Here is a 23,372-nt window from a genome sequence, read left to right as displayed (position 1 = left end):
GACCTTTTTAGGCTTGGGCCTTTGGATCCTTCATCAGCAAACGGGCCTGGCCTGCCGATTACTGGACCCCACAGGAGCAAATTAGAATTTTGAAACTTTTGGCAATAAAATCAAAATTACCCTAAAGATTAAGGGTGTAATTTGTAATTTAATTTTTTAAAGGACTAAGTTCAAATTACACTCATAAAGTTTAAGTAATTTAAATTTTGCTCCTTCTCAAGTTTCAAAATTTTGATCCAGATCCCTGACATTTGATAATATTTGGATTTACTTTATTTTTGTCAATGAACTATGCCTAATTATTCGCTAAATTCAAAATTGATCAAAACAGTCCCAAACTTAAAGCACGCAAAATCAAAACTATTCCAAACATAGCAAGGGCAAAGTCTAACAAGTATAAACATTAAGTGTTTAAAAATAAAAACAAATATATCCATAGAGGGTGTGGATGGGATGTTAATTTGATAGGTAATGAAAAGTTAGGTATAATGCTTTGACGCAAAGGAACAAATCCAAATGGTATCTCGAGTAAATCAAAATTTTGAAACTTTGTGTGATAAAATGAAATAGTTTTTACACATATTTACACACTCGAAGATTGTAAGTCGCAATTTCTAAATTGAAAATCATGACTTTAAGTTACATTTTCAAAGTAATTTTCGTGTGTAATAAATACTGTTCAAATCGAATGCAAAATTATTATTTTTTAATTAAAAAAATATTGAAATATGTTCTGTAAATCATTATGAGTCAAAATCAAAAGCAGTAAACCTCAGGTCTTTCTAGTAATTTCGAAGAAGAAACCATCATATATATATAATAGCTAACCATGGTTACTCATTTTGTACGTAAAGTTAAGAGAGAGAGAGAGAGAGAGTGAGAGAGACAGAGAGCGAGAGAGGGGTTTTGGGCTTGGGGAGAAGAGGCAGCAGAGTTATTACGAAACAAAGGTTGACGATGGATTCATCACAGCCGTTGAATCTCCTTTTCAACTCCAAGCCTAGCCGTTCATATGTTTGACTTTCTTCTCCTCCTCCCTCGTACGGCGGTGATCTCTCTGAGACTCTGATCTCCGGTGAGCTTTTCCTTCTTCTTCTTCTTCAATCGAAGTTCCCAAAAATCAATATTTTCGAATTTTGAATCTTGATTTGTGTAAAAAAGCCTCTGTTTCTGAACTTTGAAACCGCATTTTCTCTTTTTTCTGCATTGCTTAATGCTCTGTTTGGTTGATGAGGAAGTGCGGGAAAAAGAAGACGACGAAACTTGTATACGAACTTTCTAAAGAAAAAGCAATTTAACTAAAGTGAATTAAGCCGACTTCTTTCATTTTTCCAAGATTTCAGGTTTAAAGCGGCATCACTATGCGATCCCTGGAATTCTTTTTCCATTTTCTCGGCAACCAAACAGACTGAGAAAGAAATTAGTAGCAAAAAAAAGTTAGGTTATGTGATCGCTTCTGTTTTCTTCAATCCCTACTCTCTTTTTTTTTTTTTTGATTTAATTTTAATTTTTAATTGCATGCTGCTGTGTTAATCTTTATAGCTGTCGCTGATTAAGAATTGCATTAATTTCCCCTAAAAAGAAAGAAAAAAAGAATCGCATTAGTTATTTATTTCAGCTTCACTTTGTTCATTACTTATGTAATTGCTATTTTTAGAGGATGTGTCTGTGTGTGTGAGTTTGAAATTTCTAGAAATTGAGAGTACTTCTAATGAATTGGGGTAGCGGCAAAATTGTAAAATGATTAAAACTTACCGTAATGGCTAAGAAGCACGGACATGGGTTCGGGTACGACATGGGGATACGAGAAATTTCTAATACACTGGTACAAATGGGTACGGCATGCCAAATGTAGCGTTCGTGCTTCCAAGCATTCATTTGTTTCTTTACTTGAAGGTTCAAATGATATTGAGTGTTTCATTTTCGGAATTTCTATTTTGTATATTTCTCTTAATTTGGTTTTGAAAAGTTACAGTTATATTGAAATCTTTTTTTGTCATTTTCTTGAAATTGATGAATAATTTGTGTTGCGGAAGAGTTATAAACTTATAATATATCTATTAATATAATTTTGATTAGAAGTAGCTGCTTCATAATTATTTAATAAAAAGAAAAAGAAAAAGAGTGATGGTGCCTTCCGTGCCTACCCTAATGTGTCTTATTCTTTTTCAGATTTTGGTTCTTCCGAATGATTCAGCAGTATTAGATGGGGTCCCCAATGTAGCGACACGGCTACATTTCTCTTCTCTTGTTTACTATGTAAGCAGATTTTGGGGGGGGGAAATTTGCATAATGATAGGTTAGTTGATGATTGTTTGACAGCCACGTTTCTCTTCCATTCGTCGGTGTCAAGGATTGAGTTTGGCATCTGCTTGAGAGAGGAGAGTTTGTATGCTGCTGTCACATTTTATTACCAAGCTTGTGAGTTACGGGACTTCTTCATCCCCATGTCTCATAAGTTGGATGGTCTTGTTCATACTCAGATGGCTGTTGCAGTTTCTAGTGGCTCAAGCAATTGTGAGTGCTATGGGAACGTTAGAGGAACACCTGCTAGGAGGAGAAGGCGTGTCTTTGTGCAGACTGAGACTGGCTGTGTCTTGGGAATGGATCTGGATAGGAGTGATAATGCCCATACTGTGAAAAGAAGGTTGCAGCTTGCCCTCAATGTTCCTACTGATGAGAGATCTTTGACATTTGGGGATGTCATATTAAAGAATGACCTCAGTGCCATTCAGAATGATTCCCAACTTCTTCTAACTAAGAATGTCATGCACAGAAGCTTATCAACTCCTTGTCTCTCACCAACTGGAAGAAATCTCCAACAGCGAGATCAGAGTGGTCCTATTGAGATATTAGGGTGTTCAAGTCACTGTGCTAGAACTAAGGAACTGGTTAAGGTCATTATGAAAGCGATCAAGAATGGTGTTGATCCAATCCCTGTTCATGGTGGGCTTGGTGGTGCTTATTATTTTAGAAATAGCAGAGCTGAGTGTGTTGCCATTGTTAAGCCGACAGATGAGGAGCCTTTTGCACCAAACAACCCAAAGGGATTTGTCGGAAAAGCTCTTGGCCAACCTGGCCTGAAACCTTCAGTGCGGGTTGGGGAAACAGGATTTCGAGAAGTTGCAGCCTACCTTTTGGATTATGATCAATTTGCCAATGTACCTCCAACTGTTCTTGTAAAGGTTACACACTCAATCTTTAATGTGAATGATGATGTGAATGGAAACAACTTTCAGAGTAGGAAAAATGTTAGCAAGATTGCATCTCTCCAGCAATTCATTCCTCACGATTTTGATGCCAGTGACCATGGACCCTCAAGCTTTCCTGTTGCCACTGTACATAGAATAGGGATATTAGATGTTAGGATCTTTAACACTGACAGGCATGCGGGAAATCTTTTGGTTCAAAAGCATAATAGGGTTGGGGGGTTGTGTCAGATGGAACTCATTCCAATTGATCATGGCCTTTGCTTGCCAGAGAGCTTGGAGGACCCATATTTTGAGTGGATTCATTGGCCTCAAGCATCTATTCCTTTCTCTGAGGACGAGCTAGAGTATATTAAGAACCTTGATCCAGTTTGTGATTCTGACATGCTACGGAAAGAGCTGCCCATGATTCGGGAGGCTTGCCTGCGGGTCCTGGTTCTCTGCACAATATTCCTTAAGGAAGCAGCATCTTTCGGACTGTGTCTTTCTGAGATTGGTGAGATGATGAGCAGGGAGTTTAGCCGGCAGGAGGAGCAGCCAAGTGAGCTTGAGGTCGTATGCATTGAGGCAAAGAGGATGATAGCAAACAGTGATATGTCAGTCTTTGAGGCCAAAAGTGGAGAAGATTACATGTTTGATATAGATACTGAGGATCTGGAGGGTGACCTTTTCCCTCAAATGTCAATGGATTTCTTGAACAAAGGTTTATTCTGTTCAGGGTCCAGAGGTGCAAGTGGTCATTACCCGCTCTCTAAGCTAGATGAGAATTTTGGAGAGATTGAAGTAGATGTCACCGACTGGCCAAACCAGGATTTGTTTCAAATTACTCCAAAGTCTTCCAAGTCTCCGAAAAAAACTGACTTGGTTGGTGGAAGAAGCCATCGACTCCAAAGTGGAGCAGGTACTGTGTCTGGAATCAGAAGTAGTGCAAATGAGCAGCTGCCCAACACAACAAGCTTTGTGAAGCTTGCTGATATGAGCAAAGAGGAATGGATTCTTTTTCTTGAAAAGTTCAAGGAACTTCTTTACCCTGCCTTTGCAAACCACAGGTCCAGCTCCACTGGGCAGATACAGAGACAGAGGCTTGGGACTTCATGCCAGTTTTGAGACAGATTGACTACCTGTTAATGTAACATACAAATCTTCCAAGAAGAATAAAGGTTTTTAGGTATAGTGGGTGATGGGGATTTGTAAGTTCCACAATGTTACTTCCTCTAAGAAATATTCTATAGTTAGTACAAGTAGCCTGAGCTGTAGATATTCTTAGTCACAGAGGTTTCATTTACGTCGGTAATTAGCCTAGTGAAGAAAATGAGATAGCCTACATCAATTACTTTCTTTTATTTCAAGTATATTGTTGTTTTCCCATATCTTCTCCATGTGGACTGTCTGGAGTTTTGGAGAAATAGTGTGTTATGGTGGTGAGAAAAAGAGCTGTAAAAGGAGACAAGGAAAGAAAGAGTAGTGTGTACATTTTGTTTTCAATAGAGTTACAAAATTTAACGCCAGACTAGTATATTCAGTTCCTCTCTAACTATTCTTGTTTTTTGCGGGGTGCTTTGATTTTGTCAGTGGTTCTTGGAGTTACTGACTTCTTCTCCCATGAGTATGGGATGAAAGATGGGTTCATAGACTTTACCGGGAAAAAATCTATCAATAACTCATAATTATAGACAAAAAAAATAAAAGAAAAAATTGTTTTTTTTATTATTTTATTTATAAAATTAATTTATTTTTATTTTATTTTATATTATAGAGATGTCAAACACAATCATGTCTAGATTCCTTTGGAACCACGTTTAGCTGCTTTATGTAAAATTCATTGTGATTAATTTGAAACTTCTTGAGTTTGTCACCAGTTGCAAGCTATTCTAAAGCAAATTTCCATACAATTGCTGGCATTTCTATTTAGTATTTCAAAGCCTCAATTCTTTTTTGAAGTGAGAGCTAGAAAATTGTATGGATGTAAAACTATAAGAGAAGTTACAATTCTTATCCGATCATGGTTGGGCCTTTCCCCTATACATGTCCATGTAAAACTATAAGAGAAACGTTTGGAAACAGTCTGTTGTGCATGTGCTTCTTCGAGAAGATAATCTTGGCCTCCACATGCTAAATAATTGATAAACAAAACGAACAAAAGAGAAAAAAAAAGACCAATACAAGAACAAGATTTAAGAACACAAGAGCTGTCGAGTTCTATTCATATACCTGCTCCAATTTATTTTAGAATTTTAAATAAATAATTCAATGTTCCCATTACATAAGTGGGAAGGAGCTCTGTTAACAACTTGAGAAGCGCCTTTAAAAATAAATAATAATAAAAATATTTTTTTTAAAAAGGTTTTGAACATCTCAGCAGCAGACATCTCAACTAGATTTTACACAACCTACTTTCTCAAACATAATGGATTCTACAACATCTTTTACAAATGTACAAAAGCATTCTCGGCAAGAATTAGGCATTAAAGTGGACTTGTGGAGCTGCTGAATATGTTCCATGTGGCTGCACACTGATCTTGGGAAGAAGTGAACCTCAGACTTACGGTGCTCTAAACCACATGCAGCCAAGATGGTATGTGTGGCAAGCCGTGCAATTTCCTTGAATGCATCAACTCCTGCATAAGCAAACAATTTCAAGTAAATCTCTTGTATTCGATTCACATGTCCTTTTTCTAATGACAAAAATGTGGTTCCAATCCGATGAAACTGACGTCATACAAACAGGCAAGTACAGAAAGGCCATAATGATTTCTAAAATTTACAAGCAGAATCTGGAAAGGTCACAAAAAAATTTCCAACAAGCTAAAAAGTACAATTTTATTTATTCAGTTGTTTGATTACCCCCTAATTTCTTTCCTTTTCTTTCATACTTAAGGTTGGGGGCACTACATTGGCCAGGGGGCCAATGCTGAAGGGGTAGGTCAGTTGTTTAATTATGATAAGGCATACCAAATTCAGCACATTCCATGCCAAAGAGATGACAATATGCTTCAAGAAGAATCTTGACTCAGTTTTGCAAGGACCAATAAAACACACTTCATCAGTTATAAAAGATCTGAATGCATTAAAATGAAACCCATACAGTGCATTTAGTACTTAGCAATGTCCTCAGATAAGGATACAATAGACTTAAATTAAAGTAACCTCACAATCACCTATTGACTCTACCATTAATAAAATATAAAATATACAGTAAATAATTAAATATATAGATAGAAGAATAAATTCAAAGATAATCATACCTAATTTCTTGTCTCTACTTAGAATCTTCATGTTCAGCTTGACGAGAGATTGGATCTCACTTTTGGCATCATTGTCTTTTCTGTCATTGCATTGGGTACAATCCTTTCCCAATCTAACTCTTTCCTTAGGAGCATCTGCCTTACCAGGAGAAGATGTACTGAGCTCTAGTTTGGCATAAAATGGATCAGAAGCCCCTGATATCGATCCAACCACATCCATCAAAGAAGAAGATCCATTTTGCTCATCAGGGACATTTGATGAGGCTCCGTTTATATTTTTCTGTAACAGTCTTGATCCATTTTGATTACAAACATCACCTTTAATACTAGACCATTCATACCTAGAGAATGAAGATTTAAAAGATCCTGGTAGATGAGTAGTTTTGAGACCCTCACTAGATTCTACAGTCTCACTAGTAGTAACACTCTGCTTTTGCTTTTCCAACTTGGGAAATTGACACTTTCCTTTTTCTTTTTCAATAGAACAATATTTATTTTCCTTCTCCTTTGTAGTTCTTCCTAGATCCTTAGCTCCAAATTGTGGTTGTTTAAATAACTGGAAACTTGAACTTATACTAGTAGCATCTTTTGAAGCTCTTCCTGTGCTAGAAGGAAGTTTTGTGACCTGATCAATAGACCTTGTCCTTTCATGAGCAAGTTCCATTGACTTTGCCCTAATCATCATTTTCCATGCTTTTTCAATATCATCTGAGCCTCTGTTGTCCCCAGAACTTTGAGCAGAACCATCCTCAGTTGTTGATTGCTGACTACTTGTCGAAGACGACAAATGTTGTTGACCTGATCTGTTATGCAATACTGCACTAGTCTTCTGTTTTTGACAACTTCCATTGCCAGATTTAAGTGAACTGGAGGAAAAGCTCAATGACCCATTACGAAAGGCATTCCAATTTTGACGAAGTGCCCGTATACGACTGTGGACATTTCGACAACGTTGCAATGTTCTTGGACCTGATTGAGTTGCTCTATCAGCAACATTCTGAAATTTTCTTGTCCCAGGCCCATTTACTCCCTGTGCAACATTGTTTCCCCTATCAGGGGCAACAGAAGGTGACAGTTGATTTGTATTTGAAACAATTCTTGTAGCTGTTCTGTTGACCATACGGCTATTTGAGTCTTGTACCATATCAAAGATGGTAACGTGTACCTCAGCTGTTGGCAATACAGTTTCATTGTCACTATCATCATCCATTTCCCTAATGATATGTTCATTTCTACAGACAGTGCAGTCATGACAAAACCAATCTCCCTCAGGTACAGTGAAACCCAGGCCAACACAGTATGTATGAGAAGCTGAATCACAAAGATCACAAAGTAATAGAAGACTATCATCTGTCATTTGATGGCACACATTACATTGAATTTGTGAATAAGGGTCAAGAGGCCCAGACGTTGAGTTTCCATAAGGAGTGCAAACCTGCAACAGACGCATAAGTTGGTATATTAGATTGGAGTGCAGATAAGTTTTATATCCAAGTAAAAATTGGCAAAAAAAAAACCAAAGAAGAGCTAATCCTCCAATTTTGCCACACACAACATTAAGTCAGCACACCCTCACTCAAGATCAAAGAAAGCAATGGGCTCATATTTGATAGTCTTTAAAAGTTATTTTTGGCTGGAGATTATAGGTACAGCCCAATTAGATACCAATAAGCACACAACTATATGAAGTTTTAGAAGTATGATACAATTAATACATATGATATAGTTATTTGGTAATTTTGGTTATATGCTGTTCTTAAATTTTTCTATTTAAGAATTCATATGCGTTTTGAAATCAAAATTGTTATGTAGGTGGCTTTTCTTTGGTCAATTAATTGACCGAGTCCTATTAGAACCCTTGTTTTTGATTTTCTCTTAATCAGTATACCCTAGCCGACTTTTGGTTTTACTCTAAAACTCTAAGAGCTAGCAGACTATAGCATCATCTAATAAAAGGCTATTTTGGCTATGTCAATTAAGTAGTGCCGCAACATAGAGCTAAGCTGTGGCATTGATTCTTAGAGAAATTCCAAGTTTCTTTTATCACATGTTTTTGATACGAGAGCTTTTAGGGTGTATTTGGGGTTTCAGTTTTGTGGGAGTGTCTTTGTGATGTAGGACAGAATTTCTTGACGCTACCTTTGTAATATCCTTATTTTGTTAGTGAAACTTTCTCCTCGACGCCACCCATGGATGTAGGCCTAAGGCCGAATCACGTAAATCTTTGTGTTCCCTTTGTAATTGTCTTTTCTATTTTTTATTTCTATTTTGCATAATCCCATTATTATTTGGTTACACAACAAATAGGTGTCAAAGCTTCTATCATCTCAACCAAAATTAATAGAATTTTAGCTAATTCTCTACATAAAATAAAAAAGAACCAATAACTGAGGTTGGAAAAATGCTAACCCTGGATGGTTCAAGTGTATATGATGAAGATAAACCCAAACTAACTGGGTTGTGAGAATCTTAACACAAAATGCACATGCACATGCATAGACACACTGAGAGAGAGAGAGAGAGAGAGAGAGAGAGAGAGTATTCTGTGTTGATTTCTCAAGTCCACTTCATCAGGTTTTCTCTTCCACAAACATACCCTAAGGACAAGGGATAAGTTTTTTTTTTTTTTTTTAAATGTCCCAATTACAATCAATTAGAGCACATCTTCTTTACTTTTCTTAGTTTTTTAAAATGTCTTTTGGCATAATCAATATAGAGATTAATAGTAATGTCAAACCAACATAATCACAAATTAATAAAAGCGATGAGATGCAATTATTCCTATTAAGAGTGAAAATCCCACGTTGATTAGGGAGATTTGATTGTTCCAATAAATAAAATGGTAAATAGCCTTTGTTTTGGATGTGAGTGTTAGAAGACAAAGTTTTGTATGGTGTGTTAGTGTGCCATTGGGGTATTGGGGTTTTAGGTTTAAGAGTCTTAAGTTTGTGATTTTTACCGATGAAATCATTTAAGTGTTCATTTGGGAACAACTTATTTAGTTGAAACTGAAAACTTTTTCCTAAAAGTACTGTAGATAAAGGTAAAAGTTAGCTGAAATAGTACAATGGGATGAATAGTACCAAAAAGTGCAGTGAAACCCATGAATGGTAGCAAAAAAAGCTGAATAGTAAAATAAACTGGCAAAAATAATCAATGCCAAACGCACAGTAACTTTTTTGTTTAGTGCATAATATCTTTTTCTTTTTTACAACTTGATAGCAAAGCTAGGTTTATTAGGATTAGAAATAGGGTTGGAAGAAGACCTTAAATATAACAAGCACAATGTTCAAGAATGAACCCTTTCATGGGGAAGATAATTTTGTTCCTTAAGAGTGAAACACTGTTAAAGGTATCTTGGTGTAACAAGGACTGATAAGGATGTGGTTTGGAGGGCTAAAGGAGCTAGCCTTTCTATCTGATTATGATTCAAAAAAGCTTGGATGAAAACAGTGAATAATATATGTTTGAGTAAGTATGATAATATTATGACTTTTAACCTCACTGCTTCCTTCATAATATACCTTGGTGACTATAATGTTGGTTAGCAAAGAGACACTCAAGAATGCAACAGTTCTTTTAAAGATAAAGATGTTTAAGAAGCCAAAAAATAATTTGAAATTTCAGACATTTTTAGTGAAATCCAAATCTAAGTTGAGGGAATATGTATCATGTAAAAACTTTTGATTGAGAGAAGTCAAGATTGAAATTTCGACCAAGGAAAGATACTAATATGTGGAATGCCATTCTATCATAAGTTAGAGCATATATAGTATTTAGTGGAGGAAGTTGAGAGCTGAATTACAAAATTTCAAGTCATAATTCTATGAATGCGGTGATTGTTGCAATAGATAATGGTAGTTATATTAATTTAGTAAAGGAGTAGATCCAATTATATTCTATGGATTTTGGATTCTATCTACTCCTTTCATGTGTTACAAGCTTGTGATTGTGATAAAGTAGCTATTATGTTAACTAGCAGTGTGGAATGTAAATTTGTGGGAAAAATTACCGTAAAACTATGATATTTGATAAAATATTTTAGAGTGATCAGTTTTAGTCCCTTATATGAATTGGCCAAACTAAAAAACTGACACGTCATCACTCCAATAGACACATCAAGCACTAAAATTGATATCTTAAAGTTTTTCTGGCCTAAAAGCGATCACTTTAAACTTCGGGTTTCGGGTAAAAGCCTAAAGTTCAGGGACCAATGTGTTTTATCCAAGCTTATTTGTTAGTTTTGGAATCCCACATTAAACAATAACAAGGTGCAATAATTTCTATTAGGAGATTGTAGTAATTGAAAGAAAAAAAAAACTGTCTTTTGTGTGAATTAGTGTGAGTACACAATTGGGTTTTGTGTAGTTTGTATAAATAATGAAAAGGGTTTCGAAATCAAAAGGCATAAACAAAAAGAAAGAGAAAAGTGGGCAGACCTGGTCACGAACTGGGACCTTGACAACGCGTTGGACAGCGTCCTTGAAGAGCCTTTGAATGGTACTGAACCTGCGCTTGCATATGGGGCAGCGGGACTCGACCTTGGACCACTCCATGATGCAGAGGAAGCAGAAGTAATGGTCGCAGCAATCGATTTTGCCTCTGATCGATTCTCCACCGTCGGATAAGCAGATCATACACGGTGAAACTGAATTGGCCGTCCATTGTTGTTGCTCTTCTTGGTGGTGATGATTATATGGGTCCTCCTCCTCGTCGTCTTGGATTTTCGATTTCGAGGTTGAGGTTGAGGTTGAGGTGGGGGATAGGGTTTTGCGGCGCTTGTTTGGGGACTCAGTCGCCGCCATTGGAGACGGAGTTGCTGAGCCTCGCCACTCGGTCGGGGTTACAAATTTATTGTGGGTACTGAAAAACTCGGAGTCGGTATCAACATCCTATATGTTATCGACTTAGGAAATTACGTTAAAAGACCTATGAAATTACTCCTAAGTTTTGTTTGGTTTTGGTTTTTTTTTTTTTTTTGATAAGAAATTACTCCTAAGTTTGTAAAAGGTCGATTCTACCAAGGAAAATGTTTTTTTTTTTTTGGGTGGTGGTTTAAATTTGGTGTTTTAGGTATAACAAGCTTATAATTTTTTTTTTTTTTTTACTCTTTTAAAAGAAAGGGTTATAATTTAAATTTTTAATTTGATATTATTATCTATCTTCTTTTTTTTAGTTTGAGTAATAATAAAATAAAGAGAAAAAAGAAGAAGAGAAATCGTTAAAAAAAAAAACTTTGTGTTTCACTTAAGAAACTATTTTCAATTTTTAACAATCACTTTCTTATCATTTTAAGCATATTTTTCTCTCTTTAAACAAAATCTTGTCTCTTTACTCTATCTATTCAAATCACTACAAAATTGATTCCAATAAGTCTTAAATGGAATACCAAATTTAATCCATAATTTCCCTTTTTTTTTGTTTTCTGTTTTTTTTTTTTTTTTTTTTTTTTTTTGTTTCATTACTGTCTAAAATAATGAAAATAAATAATAGAGATTAATAGAGACTTTGTATTTTTAAAAAAAAATCATTAATTTATGACAAAAAAAATGGGACCTAATCTAAAATAGGTATATACTTTGAGAATTTTTATGTAATTTCTCTTATCAAAATTGGTAATGTTAATTTGCTAATTCATTTTTTTTTTTAAATAAAGTTAATTTCATAATTTAATCTCATGTCCCATTAAATTTTAATTAAATTAATTTAAAACTTCAACAAAATTAATTGATGTGGAAATTGAAGAACACGTTAAAAGATTATTATAAAAAGTGTGAAAATTTCAAAATAAAGTTAATTTCAACTACTATTTTTATTATAAATTAAATGAAAAGAAGACTTGAGGATGATATTTACTTGATTTTAAAAGTTGAAAAATTAAATTGATTAAATTAATATAGATGAGTAACTAGATTGAGCTTTACTCGATACTTTGAGAATGTACCCCTTTTGTATTAAATTTTTGATTTGGTCTTCAAAATATTTGTGCACAAAACTTATTAATTTGATTCTTAAACTATTAATTTTGTTAACGAGGACTATGAAGTCCTCAACTTTTTAAATTAAGTCAATATTATTTTTAAATTTCCTTTCCATTTAAAGTTTTAATGGAACTAGTTGTTGTGTCAAACAAAACATGTACATATTTGATTCAAGGAAAGATGCCAACTTGGTATAGGAAAAAAAAGTAATGTTACCAACAAAACATTTTCCGCAACAATTGAATTGTCTAATTTTTTTCTATATCATTTTAATTGAAACATGTAATTGAAAATCTCAATTATAAATAATAATATTTTTTATGAATCTTTTTTATATTTTTAGAATCTCTAATTTAGGAGGAAGAGAAATAAGGAAGGTGGAGTGGGTGGTGGTTGAGTTATGGTCCCTAGTCCTATGCTAATTAACGGAGGTTGATACATGTACACTAGCCTATAAGATGGAGCATGACATTTAGCTTGATGCCTTTGATAGAGTTAAAAGGATTATTGGTTTTTTTACATACAGAAAAATAAAAGTTGACACCACCTTGATTAACCTTTTTTTTTTTTTTTTTTTTTTTTTTTTTTTTTTTTTTTTTTACAAATGAAAGTGTCCAGACCTCTTCGAATATCTGACTATTTCCTTGAGTGTATGTAGTTCTTCCATCCCACACGCATTAGGTTATTATAAGGAGGAATCTCATAAGAGTGGTCCTAGGATCTCATGGATATCATGAGGTCTTAAGAACCACTAAGCCAATCCCTTAGGGCTACCTTTATTAGATTTTCTAAATTCCTTGTATTATGTATTTAAAAATATCCTAATATAAATAAGTTAAAATTTATTGAATATATTGAGTATTTTGGATGGAAAATCAGGTTTTTCTCTTATCTATTTATTTATTTATTTTTTTGTAAAACCAAAAAACTAGGTCTGGGTTGGGTCTAGGTATCCATAGGTAAAAAATCTAGGCAAGAATCGGGTATGGGCTCCAATTGGGTAAATTTTTTGGGTCGAGTTTGGGTATACCCGACCCAAATCCGGTCCATGACCATCCTTAGTAGGATATTCCAAGTTTGATCGATTTCTCCTCCACTTTACTTCCTTTTTAAAATCTTACATGTTAGGCCTCATCTATTAAAAGAAAGTTTGAGCTAACATGTAATTAAATCATAATCTTAAACTTTTGGGAGCATTTAACAACCTTCACCTTAGAAACAAAAGAAGGGATCCTTACAAGTGGTTTTCTAATGTCCAAGTAGCTCTTGGTAAGTAATCTTGTAATCCAGCTCTAGTCACCATTCACCAATCTTACAGCTTGTTTAGATATACTAGATCCCTTTTATTCACGTCTCATGGGCCCAAGGATTGTCCTACAAAACTTACCTCACTTTGTAGTGTCGAGTTTAAACATGTTTATCATGGACATGCTTACCATGAAATTAAGACATTAATCGGTTTTTGGCATATGCGGGAATTGAACCTCGTCTCTTATTCAACTATCAGAAATTTTACCAATTGAACTAAGAGCTAAAAGTGTCATATTATAAAGTATGAATAATGTATGTAAAGCTTTCCTGTAAGAGTTTGGAATAAGTGTAATAATACTTTTTTTTTTTCTTTTGTAGAGAAAAAGATAAAAAGATTTTATTAAGAAAAGTCCATTATATTAGTCAAGTATAGAATAAAACTATGGTGGAATAACCTCCATTCCAATACAATCTGAAACACTAAGAGCATTCGCATCTGAAATCTTCACACTATTCTATTTTACTATCTCAAAACCTATTTTATCATTTATACCATATCAATTTACAGCACCCAACATCCCAACTTTTATTTTCCTATTCTACTCATTAAAATAATATTTCTACACAATAAAATAATATATCCCAAAATCACCATCATTCACTATACAACACATTATTTATTCTCTCTCCCATTCTTTCTGTCCAAGAATAACCACAAATTTACTGAAACCACCATTACCACAAGCCCACCACCGCTGCACTACACACACTTGACACCACCACCACCAGCAACCCATAATCTATCTCAACACCAAAAAAAACAAAATAAAAAAATACAGACCATCAACACCACAAAAAAAAAAAAGAAAAAAGAAAAAAAGCAACCCACGATCCCCACAACCTGCAGTAGCAAACCCAGACCTAGACCTACAACAAACCCAAACCTAGACCCATGACAGCAAACCCAAACCCATACTAGTAAATCCACCCCTTCACCACCCACGACAACCCCCACCTCCACGGCTCCACCATCATTAATCACCACACCACCACCAAACCAACCAATTCGAATCCAAACCAACCTAGTCATGACCCACCCGATCTCCATTGCTCGATCAAAACCCATGAACCACGCTGTGCAAAAGCCTTACAACGACTTCTTCGACGAGTTACCACCATCAATGTCGACTCTTTTCCTACTGTACCGTCTTGATTTGTTGTATAATATTTTTTTCCAGCGAGGTTCTAGTATCGGTCAACAGTTTGACCCACCTCTTGAATCTGCAGGACTTCAACGTCTTCAGTAACCGCTTCTCCAGTGAAATACCCAAATCTTTATCAGGTTTTCCCATTTCTGCTTTTTCTCAAAACCTAGGTCTCTGTGGGTCACCCACGAACCACACTGATCAAAACTCATGAACCACCATCTCGACCCACTCCGCGGGACCCACAACCACGCCAGAAAAAATGAACCATTGTTGAGAGAGATAAGACTGAGAATGTTCTGGAGAGAGAGAGAGAGAGAGAGAGAGAGAGAGAGAGAGAGAGAGAGAGAAGATGAGACAAGGTGAAGAGAGAGAAAGCGGCATATATATAAGGGAGAATAAAAAATTATTATTTTGTTTTGCAATACTGCTACAATACCATTGCAAATTTGCAATGGTTCTTAATGGGACTGACGAACTCTCTTTTCTTGGACGACCTCATCAAATATACTCGTCCACCTTGGCACAACACGGACGAAGGCAGGCAAGATTAATAAGAAGATTCAATGCCTCGAATAGTTATCAATCAGTTGGCAAACCGTTGGAGGCTCTTCAAAACCAGCATTAATAAACCCTGAGGCATTATAGAAAGAGCACTAAAGCCACAATTAAAGCCCCAACAGCTAGAAACTATGAATCCATATATACACACCCATCAGAGACAAAAAAAAGGTATATAGATTCACCCAAAAATACTCTTACACAGATATTTCTGATATTTAGAACTTTCTTATTTCTTTCAAAAAGCTTTTATACACTAACTTTGGCATCGAAGACGTTGTGGCAAGCACCAGATCACCTTAGGAGAGCCTTTGTCCTATGTTTGCAGGACTAGTGACGAGGATTTGGCTCCGTCTGGACGAACCTACAGGACTGACAATATACGCATCATTAGTTTGGAGCCGTCTATGGAGACGACATTTTCGCACTTAGGTTTGAAAGCGTAGTTCCAGTCAATTTCCAAATTCAAATGGAGTCTAACCAAGATTCTGCAACATTAGCCCTACAAATCCAAACACTTGTAGCTAGCATGGAAGAACTAACCAGATAAAACCAGGAGATGAGGCTGTAGCTTCAACAACAAGAGAACCGGTCTAGGACCAATCAGGAAGACAAGGGAGATAGTCATAGAAGGAGCGACTGTCGAAGACTAGCTACTTTAGACGGACCAAACTCGAATCTTCTTCGGGAAATGAAAAAGGAGATGGACAAGCTAAGGAACGCCATTAAAGGGAAAACAGATCGAAGCCTGGATAAAATGGTTAGGATGACGGATTCACCTTTTACGATGGCAGTCTTGGAATGCCCAATACCATCAAAATTTCACCTGCCTTAGCTTGAACCGTTTGATGGACTTAAGGACCCTCTGAACCACCTTAACACTTTCAAGATGATATTAGGCCTTCATCAGTCTCCTGATGAAATACTGTGCCGTTCTTTCCCTACCACTCTCAAAGGAGATGCAAGGGAGTGGTTCACGAAGTTACCAACATTGTCAATCGACAGCTTTGAGCAGTTGGTCAATTCTTTTTTACGCCACTTCATTGGAGGACAGCACCCGAAGAGGCCAGCAGACCACTTACTCACTATCAGACAAGGAGAGAAAGAGACCCTGAGGTCATACGTGAAGCATTTCACTTGAGAAACTTTAGCGGTAGACGAAGCTGATGACAAGGTGCAGTTAACAACCTTTAAAGCTGGATTGAAATCCCGGGAGTTCATGGTCTCACTCACGAAGAATCCTCCAAAGATGATGGTAGAGATGCTTCTGAAGGCATAGAAGTACATGAACGCTTAAGACGCCTTAGCCGTGATAAAAGACGTAGAAAAGACCAGTGAAAAAGGAAGGAAGGAAGATGACCAGAGAGGACGAAAAAGGGAGCGCTCAGATCGTCAAACTAACGATGGGGGTAAAAGGAAAGACGAAAAAGCTCCTTGGACGGTAAAATTTACTCCTCTATTTATGCTTGTTGACAAAATTTTGGCACATATTAAAGATGAGCACTACCTCAAATGGCCAAGGCCATTACATTCGTCACCCAACGTGCGTGATAAGAAGAAGTATTGCAGTTTCCACAAGGATCACGACCACTACACAGAGGATTGCAAGGACCTGAAGGAGCAGATAAAGGAACTCATACGAAAAGGGAAACTACAGAGGTTTATGAAGAAGGGAGAACCTAGTAGGTCCAGGGATGATAAAAAAAGACAAGCGCAAAGCCTCACCAAGGGACAAGGACCACACGTCCCAACGTCTGCCAAGTGTGATCAGGGAGATAAAAACGATCACAGGCGGGCCATCCATAGGTGGGTTGTTCAGATCGTCAGACTAACGATGGGGGTAAAAGGAAAGACGAAAAAGCTCCTCGGACAGCAAAATTCACTCCTCTAGTTATGCCTGTTGACAAAATTTTAGCATAGATTAAAGATGAGCACTATCTCAAATGGCCAAGGCCATTACATTCATCACCCAACATGCGTGACAAGAAGAAGTATTATAGTTTCCACAAGGATCAAAACCACTACACAAAGGATTGCAGGGACATGAAGGAGCAGATAAAGGAACTCATACGAAAAGGGAAACTACAGAGGTTTATGAAGAAGGGAGAACCTAGTAGGTCCAGGGATGATAAAAAGGACAAGCGCGAAGCCTCACCAAGGGACGAGGACCACACGTCCCAACGTTCGCCAAGTGTGTTCGGGGAGATAAAAACGATCACAGGCGGGCCATCCATAGGTGGGTTGTTCAGATCCTTCAAGAAATCATATTAGAGGCGGGTGAACAGCGTCCACAGAATACCCCCCTTGAAGTAAAGACAAATGGACAGGGACATGTTTTTCTCGGAAGAAGATGCTAGAGGAGTGAAGTTGCCTCATGGCTGGGAGAGGCCTTGTTATTAAAGGGTGGGCCCCACATGTTTCGATACTGAGTCACCGAGCCATGGGCACATTTCTGACTCATTGTGGATGGAACTCAATCCTTGAGGGAATTGTAGCTAGGGTGCCACTATTGACGTGGCCATTGGGAGCTAACCAATTTGTGAATGATAGTTTATTGGTGGACGAGTTAAAGGTGACAATAAGGGTTGGTGAAGGTAGAAAATTTGTGCCTGACCCAGACAAGTTGTCACGAGTTCTAGTTGATTTGGTGAGTTAGGAGTGAGTCGAGTGTAAATGAGCAGTTGAGTTGCGTGGGGTCACACTTGAGGCCATTAAAGAAGGTGGGAGTTCGGTTATTGAATTTGATTCGATGGTGAGCAAGTTGGCTGCACTTACATTACCAGTGAAGAAGGTGGGAGTTCGGTTACGCTCTATTTGTTTTACTGGAAAACTATCTATCCTGTGTTTAGTAGCACAAAAAAAAAAAAAAAAAAAAAAAAAAAAAAATAGTCAACGAAAAACTATTTTTAGTTAACGAAAAACCTTAATAAAAACAAGGCTTATTTTCTATGGGATGTTTTCCAAATTTTTTTTTTTTTTGGAAAACAATCTCTCTCTCACACATCACATCTCCTATAAATATTATCACTTTCTTTACCCTTTGTAGCCGCGGGAAACAACTTATTTTGGCGCCTACTCTATCTCAGAGTCTCACGGTAAGCTCTTAGTTTTCTCCTTTCTCTTTGCTTTTTCTCTCCTCTCATATTCTCACTATCTCTCCCCCACTAGTCTCTCCTCTTTTTAGTTTTCACAGATCTCTCTCTATCTGTCTCTCACAGTCAACAAATCTTCCTTGCACTGGTAATATTTCATTCTTCTCTACAAAAACCCCAATTTTATAGTTTGCTTTCTGTGTCGCTAATGATATATATAGTAATTTCATGTTTTTATTAGTTTCTTGATTTCAATTACAGTATTCCCATGTTCAACGTTTTTTAATATTAAATTTTATAACCTTCGGCATTTGTTGTGGGGTGGGGGGTAGTTTGAGTTGAAAATTTGTATGAGAACAACTAGACTATAGTTTAGGTGTTTTATATGGTTTTTGATGTTTGTGTATGATGATTTTGACAGCCAAGCATGTGGGCATGCTTAGACATCCATAGTTCTAATTATTGTTATTACTGTTTTCCATGATACAATTTGTTGTTCTGCCTACTCTATTCATAATTTAGTCTCCTAAGATTTGCATGGCTGGTTCTTGTTCGTGTGTGTTTTAGTATACTTGATTTTATTCTTCTCGGTTTGATGGATTCCTGTTTGGATTACTGCAGAATTTTGAGCTTGCTTTTATTTTTTATCACTGTGAATTATGCAGATTGTCTAATGCTCTATTAGTAATATTAGAATCCTCTCTCAATGTCTAGGGAATTAAAATTATTAAAGAGTTGTTTTTTTTTTTTTTTGGTTGTCCTTGTATTAAGAAAGTTCCTCATTTTCCAATTGGAAATTGAGGAGTGAACTGACTCGGGCGTGTCAAATTAAGGTAATACTTGTTTAGTATCTCAGGTAGAACATCACTAGCAGAATTAGTTTGCTAGATAAAGCTATATCTGAAATAGCATAGTCTTATCAAACTTATGGAGTGATGATGTTGTTACCTTATAGTTTAGTCTCATCAAACTTAAAGTGGTCATTTTTTTATGAAGTGTTTTCTTTAGGTACCTGTATATATGAATGCTTTCTTTAAGTACATTTTTAATTCATACTCATTTTTTTTTTTTTTTTTGGAAATATACATGGATAACCCATCACTTCCTGCTACTATAATGGGGGCAGCTACATCTGTTATTGCTTTAGGTGTTGTTCTTTTGAAAGGACTAAGATCTAGGAGAGTTATGCCTAGAGAACCTCATGTCAATCGAGAGTATGAAAGAGAGACATATATGAATGATATTCTTTGTAGAGGTGATATGTGTTGTCAACATCATATAAGGATGAGTCCCGTTACTTTTATAAGCTATGTAAAATTTTGAGCGAGAATAATCTACTTCAAGAGACCATTCATATGTCCATTAAAGAACAAGTGTTAATTTTTACACACTATTGGGCATGATGTGAGGTTTTGAGTTGTTGGTGGGAGGTTTTATAGATCAGTTGAGACAGTGTACCGATACTTTAGGCATGTCCTTATAGCAGTTTTACAATTATACAAACACATGATTAGAGAGCCTAACAAAGATACACCCTTTGAGATAAGAAATAGCAGTAGGTTTAACTCCTATTTTAAGGTAAATTCCAAAGGCTTTCATTTTCCTCTTTTTTATATATACATATAAAGATATAAGATAAATGTAACTTATATTGGTCGTAATTAGGATTGTGTGGGAGCTATTGATGGAACTCATGTTCGTGCATCTATTCCAATTCAAATACAAGGAAGGTTTTGCGGCCGAAAGGATGGAAGAACACAAAATGTCCTTGTTGCTACTACCTTCAACTTAAAATTCACTTATGTATTAGCTGGTTGGGAAGGAAGTGCACATGATTCACGTGTCTTAAATGACACACTCTTTAGGCCAAGGAGATTAAAAATTCCTGAAGGTATTATAGGAATAGAAAATGATTTTATTATGGATAATAGCTTTTGGAGTGATTTCTTTTCCTTTTGACTATGAACGTGTAGGTAAATATTATCTTGGTGATGCTGGCTATGGAGTTCGGAAAGGAATTATATCCCCTTATGGTGTTCGTTACCATTTGAAAGAGTTTAGTGATAACCCGCCAAGAAATGACAAAGAATTATTCAATCTTCACAATTCTTCTTTACGCACTAGCATTGAGCGTTGTTTTGGGGTTTTGAAGAAACGTTTCCGTGTGTTAGATGCAGAACCTTTTTGGTCATTCCCAACACAAGTGGATGTAGTCTTAGCTTGTTGCATAATTCACAATAATATAATAGGAGTTGACCCTTTAGACTCAATTATGAGCAATGGGCTTCGTGGTAGTCCACTTGCAGATGACAGTACAAGTAGAAGAGTCCAACAATCACAAAGGGAAGTCCAAGAAGAAAATAGAGAATGGGTTCAAAAAGGGGACGATATTTGTCGTAAAATGTGGGAGGATTATAATGCTATGGAGTGATTTCATTCTCTTTATATTAGTGGGTTGTGTAATGGATTTTTTTGGTTTCATATTATCAAGACTTTTATGTTACAATTATTTTTGTTTGTCATGGACACCCCCAGTTCATATTTTGTATTGAATATTATTTATATTCTTCTTTCATTCTTTCTCATTTTTCTTGTAAATATCATTGTAATAGAATTGCAATGGGAAATAAAAAGGATACTCAGAAGGTCAAGGACACCAAGACCAACTCCAAGTGGTTACAACTAATGCAGAATTTATTACCTAAGATACTTGCAGATGAGGCTCTTCATGGAATAAGCAATCCAACACATTTAAACATGCATAATATGCTAAAGTAGCTGAAGCAATTACTGAGAAATTTATGATTGAATGTACTCCAAAGCATGTGGAACATTGCTTTAAAACACTCAAAACCAATTGGAATACAATTGCATTACTTCGTAATAAGAAAAGCCGGCTTGGATGGAATGATGATTTGAAAATGATCACCTATGATAGGACAGTGTACGATGAAGAAGTCAAGGTAAGAAACTTTTATTATTTTTATTTTATAGGTAGAAGCTTTTTAGTTTGTATCATTGTAAAGTTTAAATTTTTTTCATTATTCTTATTGCTCTCATATTAGTTTTTGTCTCTTTTCCTTTCTTTTTTTTTTTAATTGTTTCTTTTCCTTTCTTTACATAGGCACATCCAAATCATGCACAATTTCTAAACAAGAAAATTGAGATGTTTGGTGAGATGGCTTTGGTTGTGGGTAAGGATATGGCTACAGGAGGTTTTTCCAAGGGAGTAGGTGATATAGGTGTAGAGTCATTGGATGACTCACCTCTGCTTGTTGATGTTGATGTTGATGACATATCCAAAAGAAGCAAGTTGATCCCTCATATATGGCCTCAAATGAAACAAGGTCTCACAAGAAACGAAGTCATGCTACTATGATTGAAGATGCTGTTTACCAAGATTTGTCCATACAACTTGGTAAGGTTGCTTCTGCAATAGAAAAGATTTCTGAAAATTAGCTAAATTTTGGTAGTCTTTATGAAGAAGTTATGAAGATTGATGGGTTTAAAGAAAATATGCTTGCGTCTGCATTTGACCATTTGAATGGGGATGAAAAACAAGCAAGGTCATTCATGTTGAAAAATGACAAGCTTCATAGACAATGGCTACAAAACTTCTTTGACAACTATTTAAGCCAATTTTGATTATGTAGGTGCATTTTTGTTAGAATTTATGCTTTTCTATTAGGACAATTTGGCATTTTGGTATTTATCTAACTATTTGGCGCCTAGTTTGTAGGTTTTGAGATCATTTTAATGGGTATTGGTTTGCAACTTTTAGCCCTTTTGTTTCATGGGCATGTAGATCTGGAAGCACTTTTTGTCCTTTTGTTGGCTAAAAATTATTTTAATATGGAATGATTGGTTTGCCATTGTTACTAGTGGATATTGATTGCATAATTTTGGTGGTTAATAGTGTAAGTGCCATGCTCAATCATGACAAGAAGCTGAGAAAGCTATCTGCTACAAAGGTGTGGGATGGTAAAACTTAAGCACTTCTTGCCACTATGCGTGTTTCTGCTCACTTGGTATTGATGCTTAGAGTTCTAGAGCCACAAAAATTGTAGTGGTATAGCTGCAATGAGATAGTTTTTCAAAAAAACAAGATAGTTTTCCAAAAAATGTTCTATGGAAAATGATTAGTTTTCCAGAAAACATTAATGCTGAAATAAGCAGAGCATAATTAATTGATTATTATTCAAAAAAAGAAGTACTTATATTGAAGAGATTATTCCACAAGTGAAATATTTCTAAAAAGTATTTTAATGTAGAAATAACATAATTTTTAATAAGAATTTGTATGTAGGAATTTCACTTTTATTTTTTAAAAATTAGTTTTTCTAGGAATAACTTAACAAGCATGTCCATTTAAATTAAAATTAAATTAAATTAACAAGATGTAGACACTCCATTTTGCAACTCTTGTTTGACCTAACTCATGTTGTATCGCATATCATTACCATATCATTTCACAAGTGCAAAATTGTAATTTTGATCGTTTGATCTCCAAATACATTTCATGAAATATATTTTCAGATTATACCAATAAAAACGACAGTTCATGGATCTCAAACGCGTGAAGGAGTAGTCATTTCCTACAAGGTAATTCTTTTAGTGATTTTTTTTAATATCTTTTTATTGCTCATAAGATTTTGATTGTTCCTTATGATTTTTAGTTGCTTCTTTCTCTTTTACTTTTCTAGAAAATTTTGAATCTAAAAAAAATAAGCCTCATTACATGCGTGAAGCGCATGTGGTGAGCCTAGTCTCAAATTAATTAAACTATTATTTTATTTTCTTGGTTCATAACGTATAATTTTTTAGTGGC

The 23,372-nt window shown here is 35.7% G+C and overlaps 3 protein-coding genes across 5 annotated transcripts; 2 read left to right on the top strand and 1 right to left on the bottom strand.

Moving 5' to 3' along the window:
* Window positions 1–852: 852 nt before the first annotated feature.
* LOC126704410 (phosphatidylinositol 4-kinase gamma 7-like) lies at window positions 853–4,717 on the top strand. Of its 3 annotated transcripts, none has more exons than XM_050403417.1 (3): window positions 853–1,075; window positions 1,344–1,441; window positions 2,173–4,717. In XM_050403417.1, the coding sequence occupies exon 3, from the start codon at window positions 2,448–2,450 to the stop codon at window positions 4,314–4,316; it is 1,869 nt and encodes a 622-aa protein (XP_050259374.1). In that variant the 5' UTR covers window positions 853–1,075; window positions 1,344–1,441; window positions 2,173–2,447; the 3' UTR covers window positions 4,317–4,717. The 3 variants fall into 3 exon arrangements, with proteins under 3 accessions (XP_050259374.1, XP_050259376.1, XP_050259375.1); XM_050403419.1 differs by having other exon boundaries at window positions 1,337–1,441; XM_050403418.1 differs by lacking the exon at window positions 1,344–1,441.
* Window positions 4,718–5,382: 665 nt separating this feature from the next.
* LOC126701670 (uncharacterized) lies at window positions 5,383–11,362 on the bottom strand. The gene is made up of 3 exons (XM_050399975.1): window positions 10,894–11,362; window positions 6,455–7,889; window positions 5,383–5,827 (listed from the first exon to the last, which is right to left on the bottom strand). The coding sequence occupies exons 1-3, from the start codon at window positions 11,257–11,259 to the stop codon at window positions 5,580–5,582; spliced, it is 2,049 nt and encodes a 682-aa protein (XP_050255932.1). The 5' UTR covers window positions 11,260–11,362; the 3' UTR covers window positions 5,383–5,579.
* A 9,801-nt stretch (window positions 11,363–21,163) lies between these two features.
* Window positions 21,164–22,536, top strand: LOC126704110 (uncharacterized). The gene is made up of 4 exons (XM_050403143.1): window positions 21,164–21,265; window positions 21,367–21,507; window positions 21,669–21,891; window positions 22,427–22,536. The coding sequence occupies exons 1-4, from the start codon at window positions 21,164–21,166 to the stop codon at window positions 22,534–22,536; spliced, it is 576 nt and encodes a 191-aa protein (XP_050259100.1).
* Window positions 22,537–23,372: the final 836 nt, after the last annotated feature.

The sequence above is a fragment of the Quercus robur genome, chromosome 10 (assembly GCF_932294415.1).
Source record: "Quercus robur chromosome 10, dhQueRobu3.1, whole genome shotgun sequence".
Taxonomy (NCBI): domain Eukaryota; kingdom Viridiplantae; phylum Streptophyta; class Magnoliopsida; order Fagales; family Fagaceae; genus Quercus; species Quercus robur.
This window is presented reverse-complemented; position numbering and strand designations above follow the sequence as displayed.

Bases quoted from the DNA above. Each gene is read 5' to 3' on its own strand.
- LOC126704410 (XM_050403418.1), top strand. From the start codon at position 2,448: ATGTCTCATAAGTTGGATGGTCTTGTTCATACTCAGATGGCTGTTGCA.
- LOC126701670 (XM_050399975.1), bottom strand. From the start codon at position 11,259: ATGGCGGCGACTGAGTCCCCAAACAAGCGCCGCAAAACCCTATCCCCC. The intron at 7,890-10,893 runs GTCTGCCCACTT...CGTCTGTTGCAG, and splicing joins AGGTCCCAGTTCGTGACCAG to GTTTGCACTCCTTATGGAAA. The intron at 5,828-6,454 runs GTATGATTATCT...TTGCTTATGCAG, and splicing joins AAGTAGAGACAAGAAATTAG to GAGTTGATGCATTCAAGGAA.
- LOC126704110 (XM_050403143.1), top strand. From the start codon at position 21,164: ATGGGAAATAAAAAGGATACTCAGAAGGTCAAGGACACCAAGACCAAC. The intron at 21,266-21,366 runs GCTCTTCATGGA...TGTACTCCAAAG, and splicing joins CTAAGATACTTGCAGATGAG to CATGTGGAACATTGCTTTAA. The intron at 21,508-21,668 runs GTAAGAAACTTT...TTCTTTACATAG, and splicing joins TGTACGATGAAGAAGTCAAG to GCACATCCAAATCATGCACA.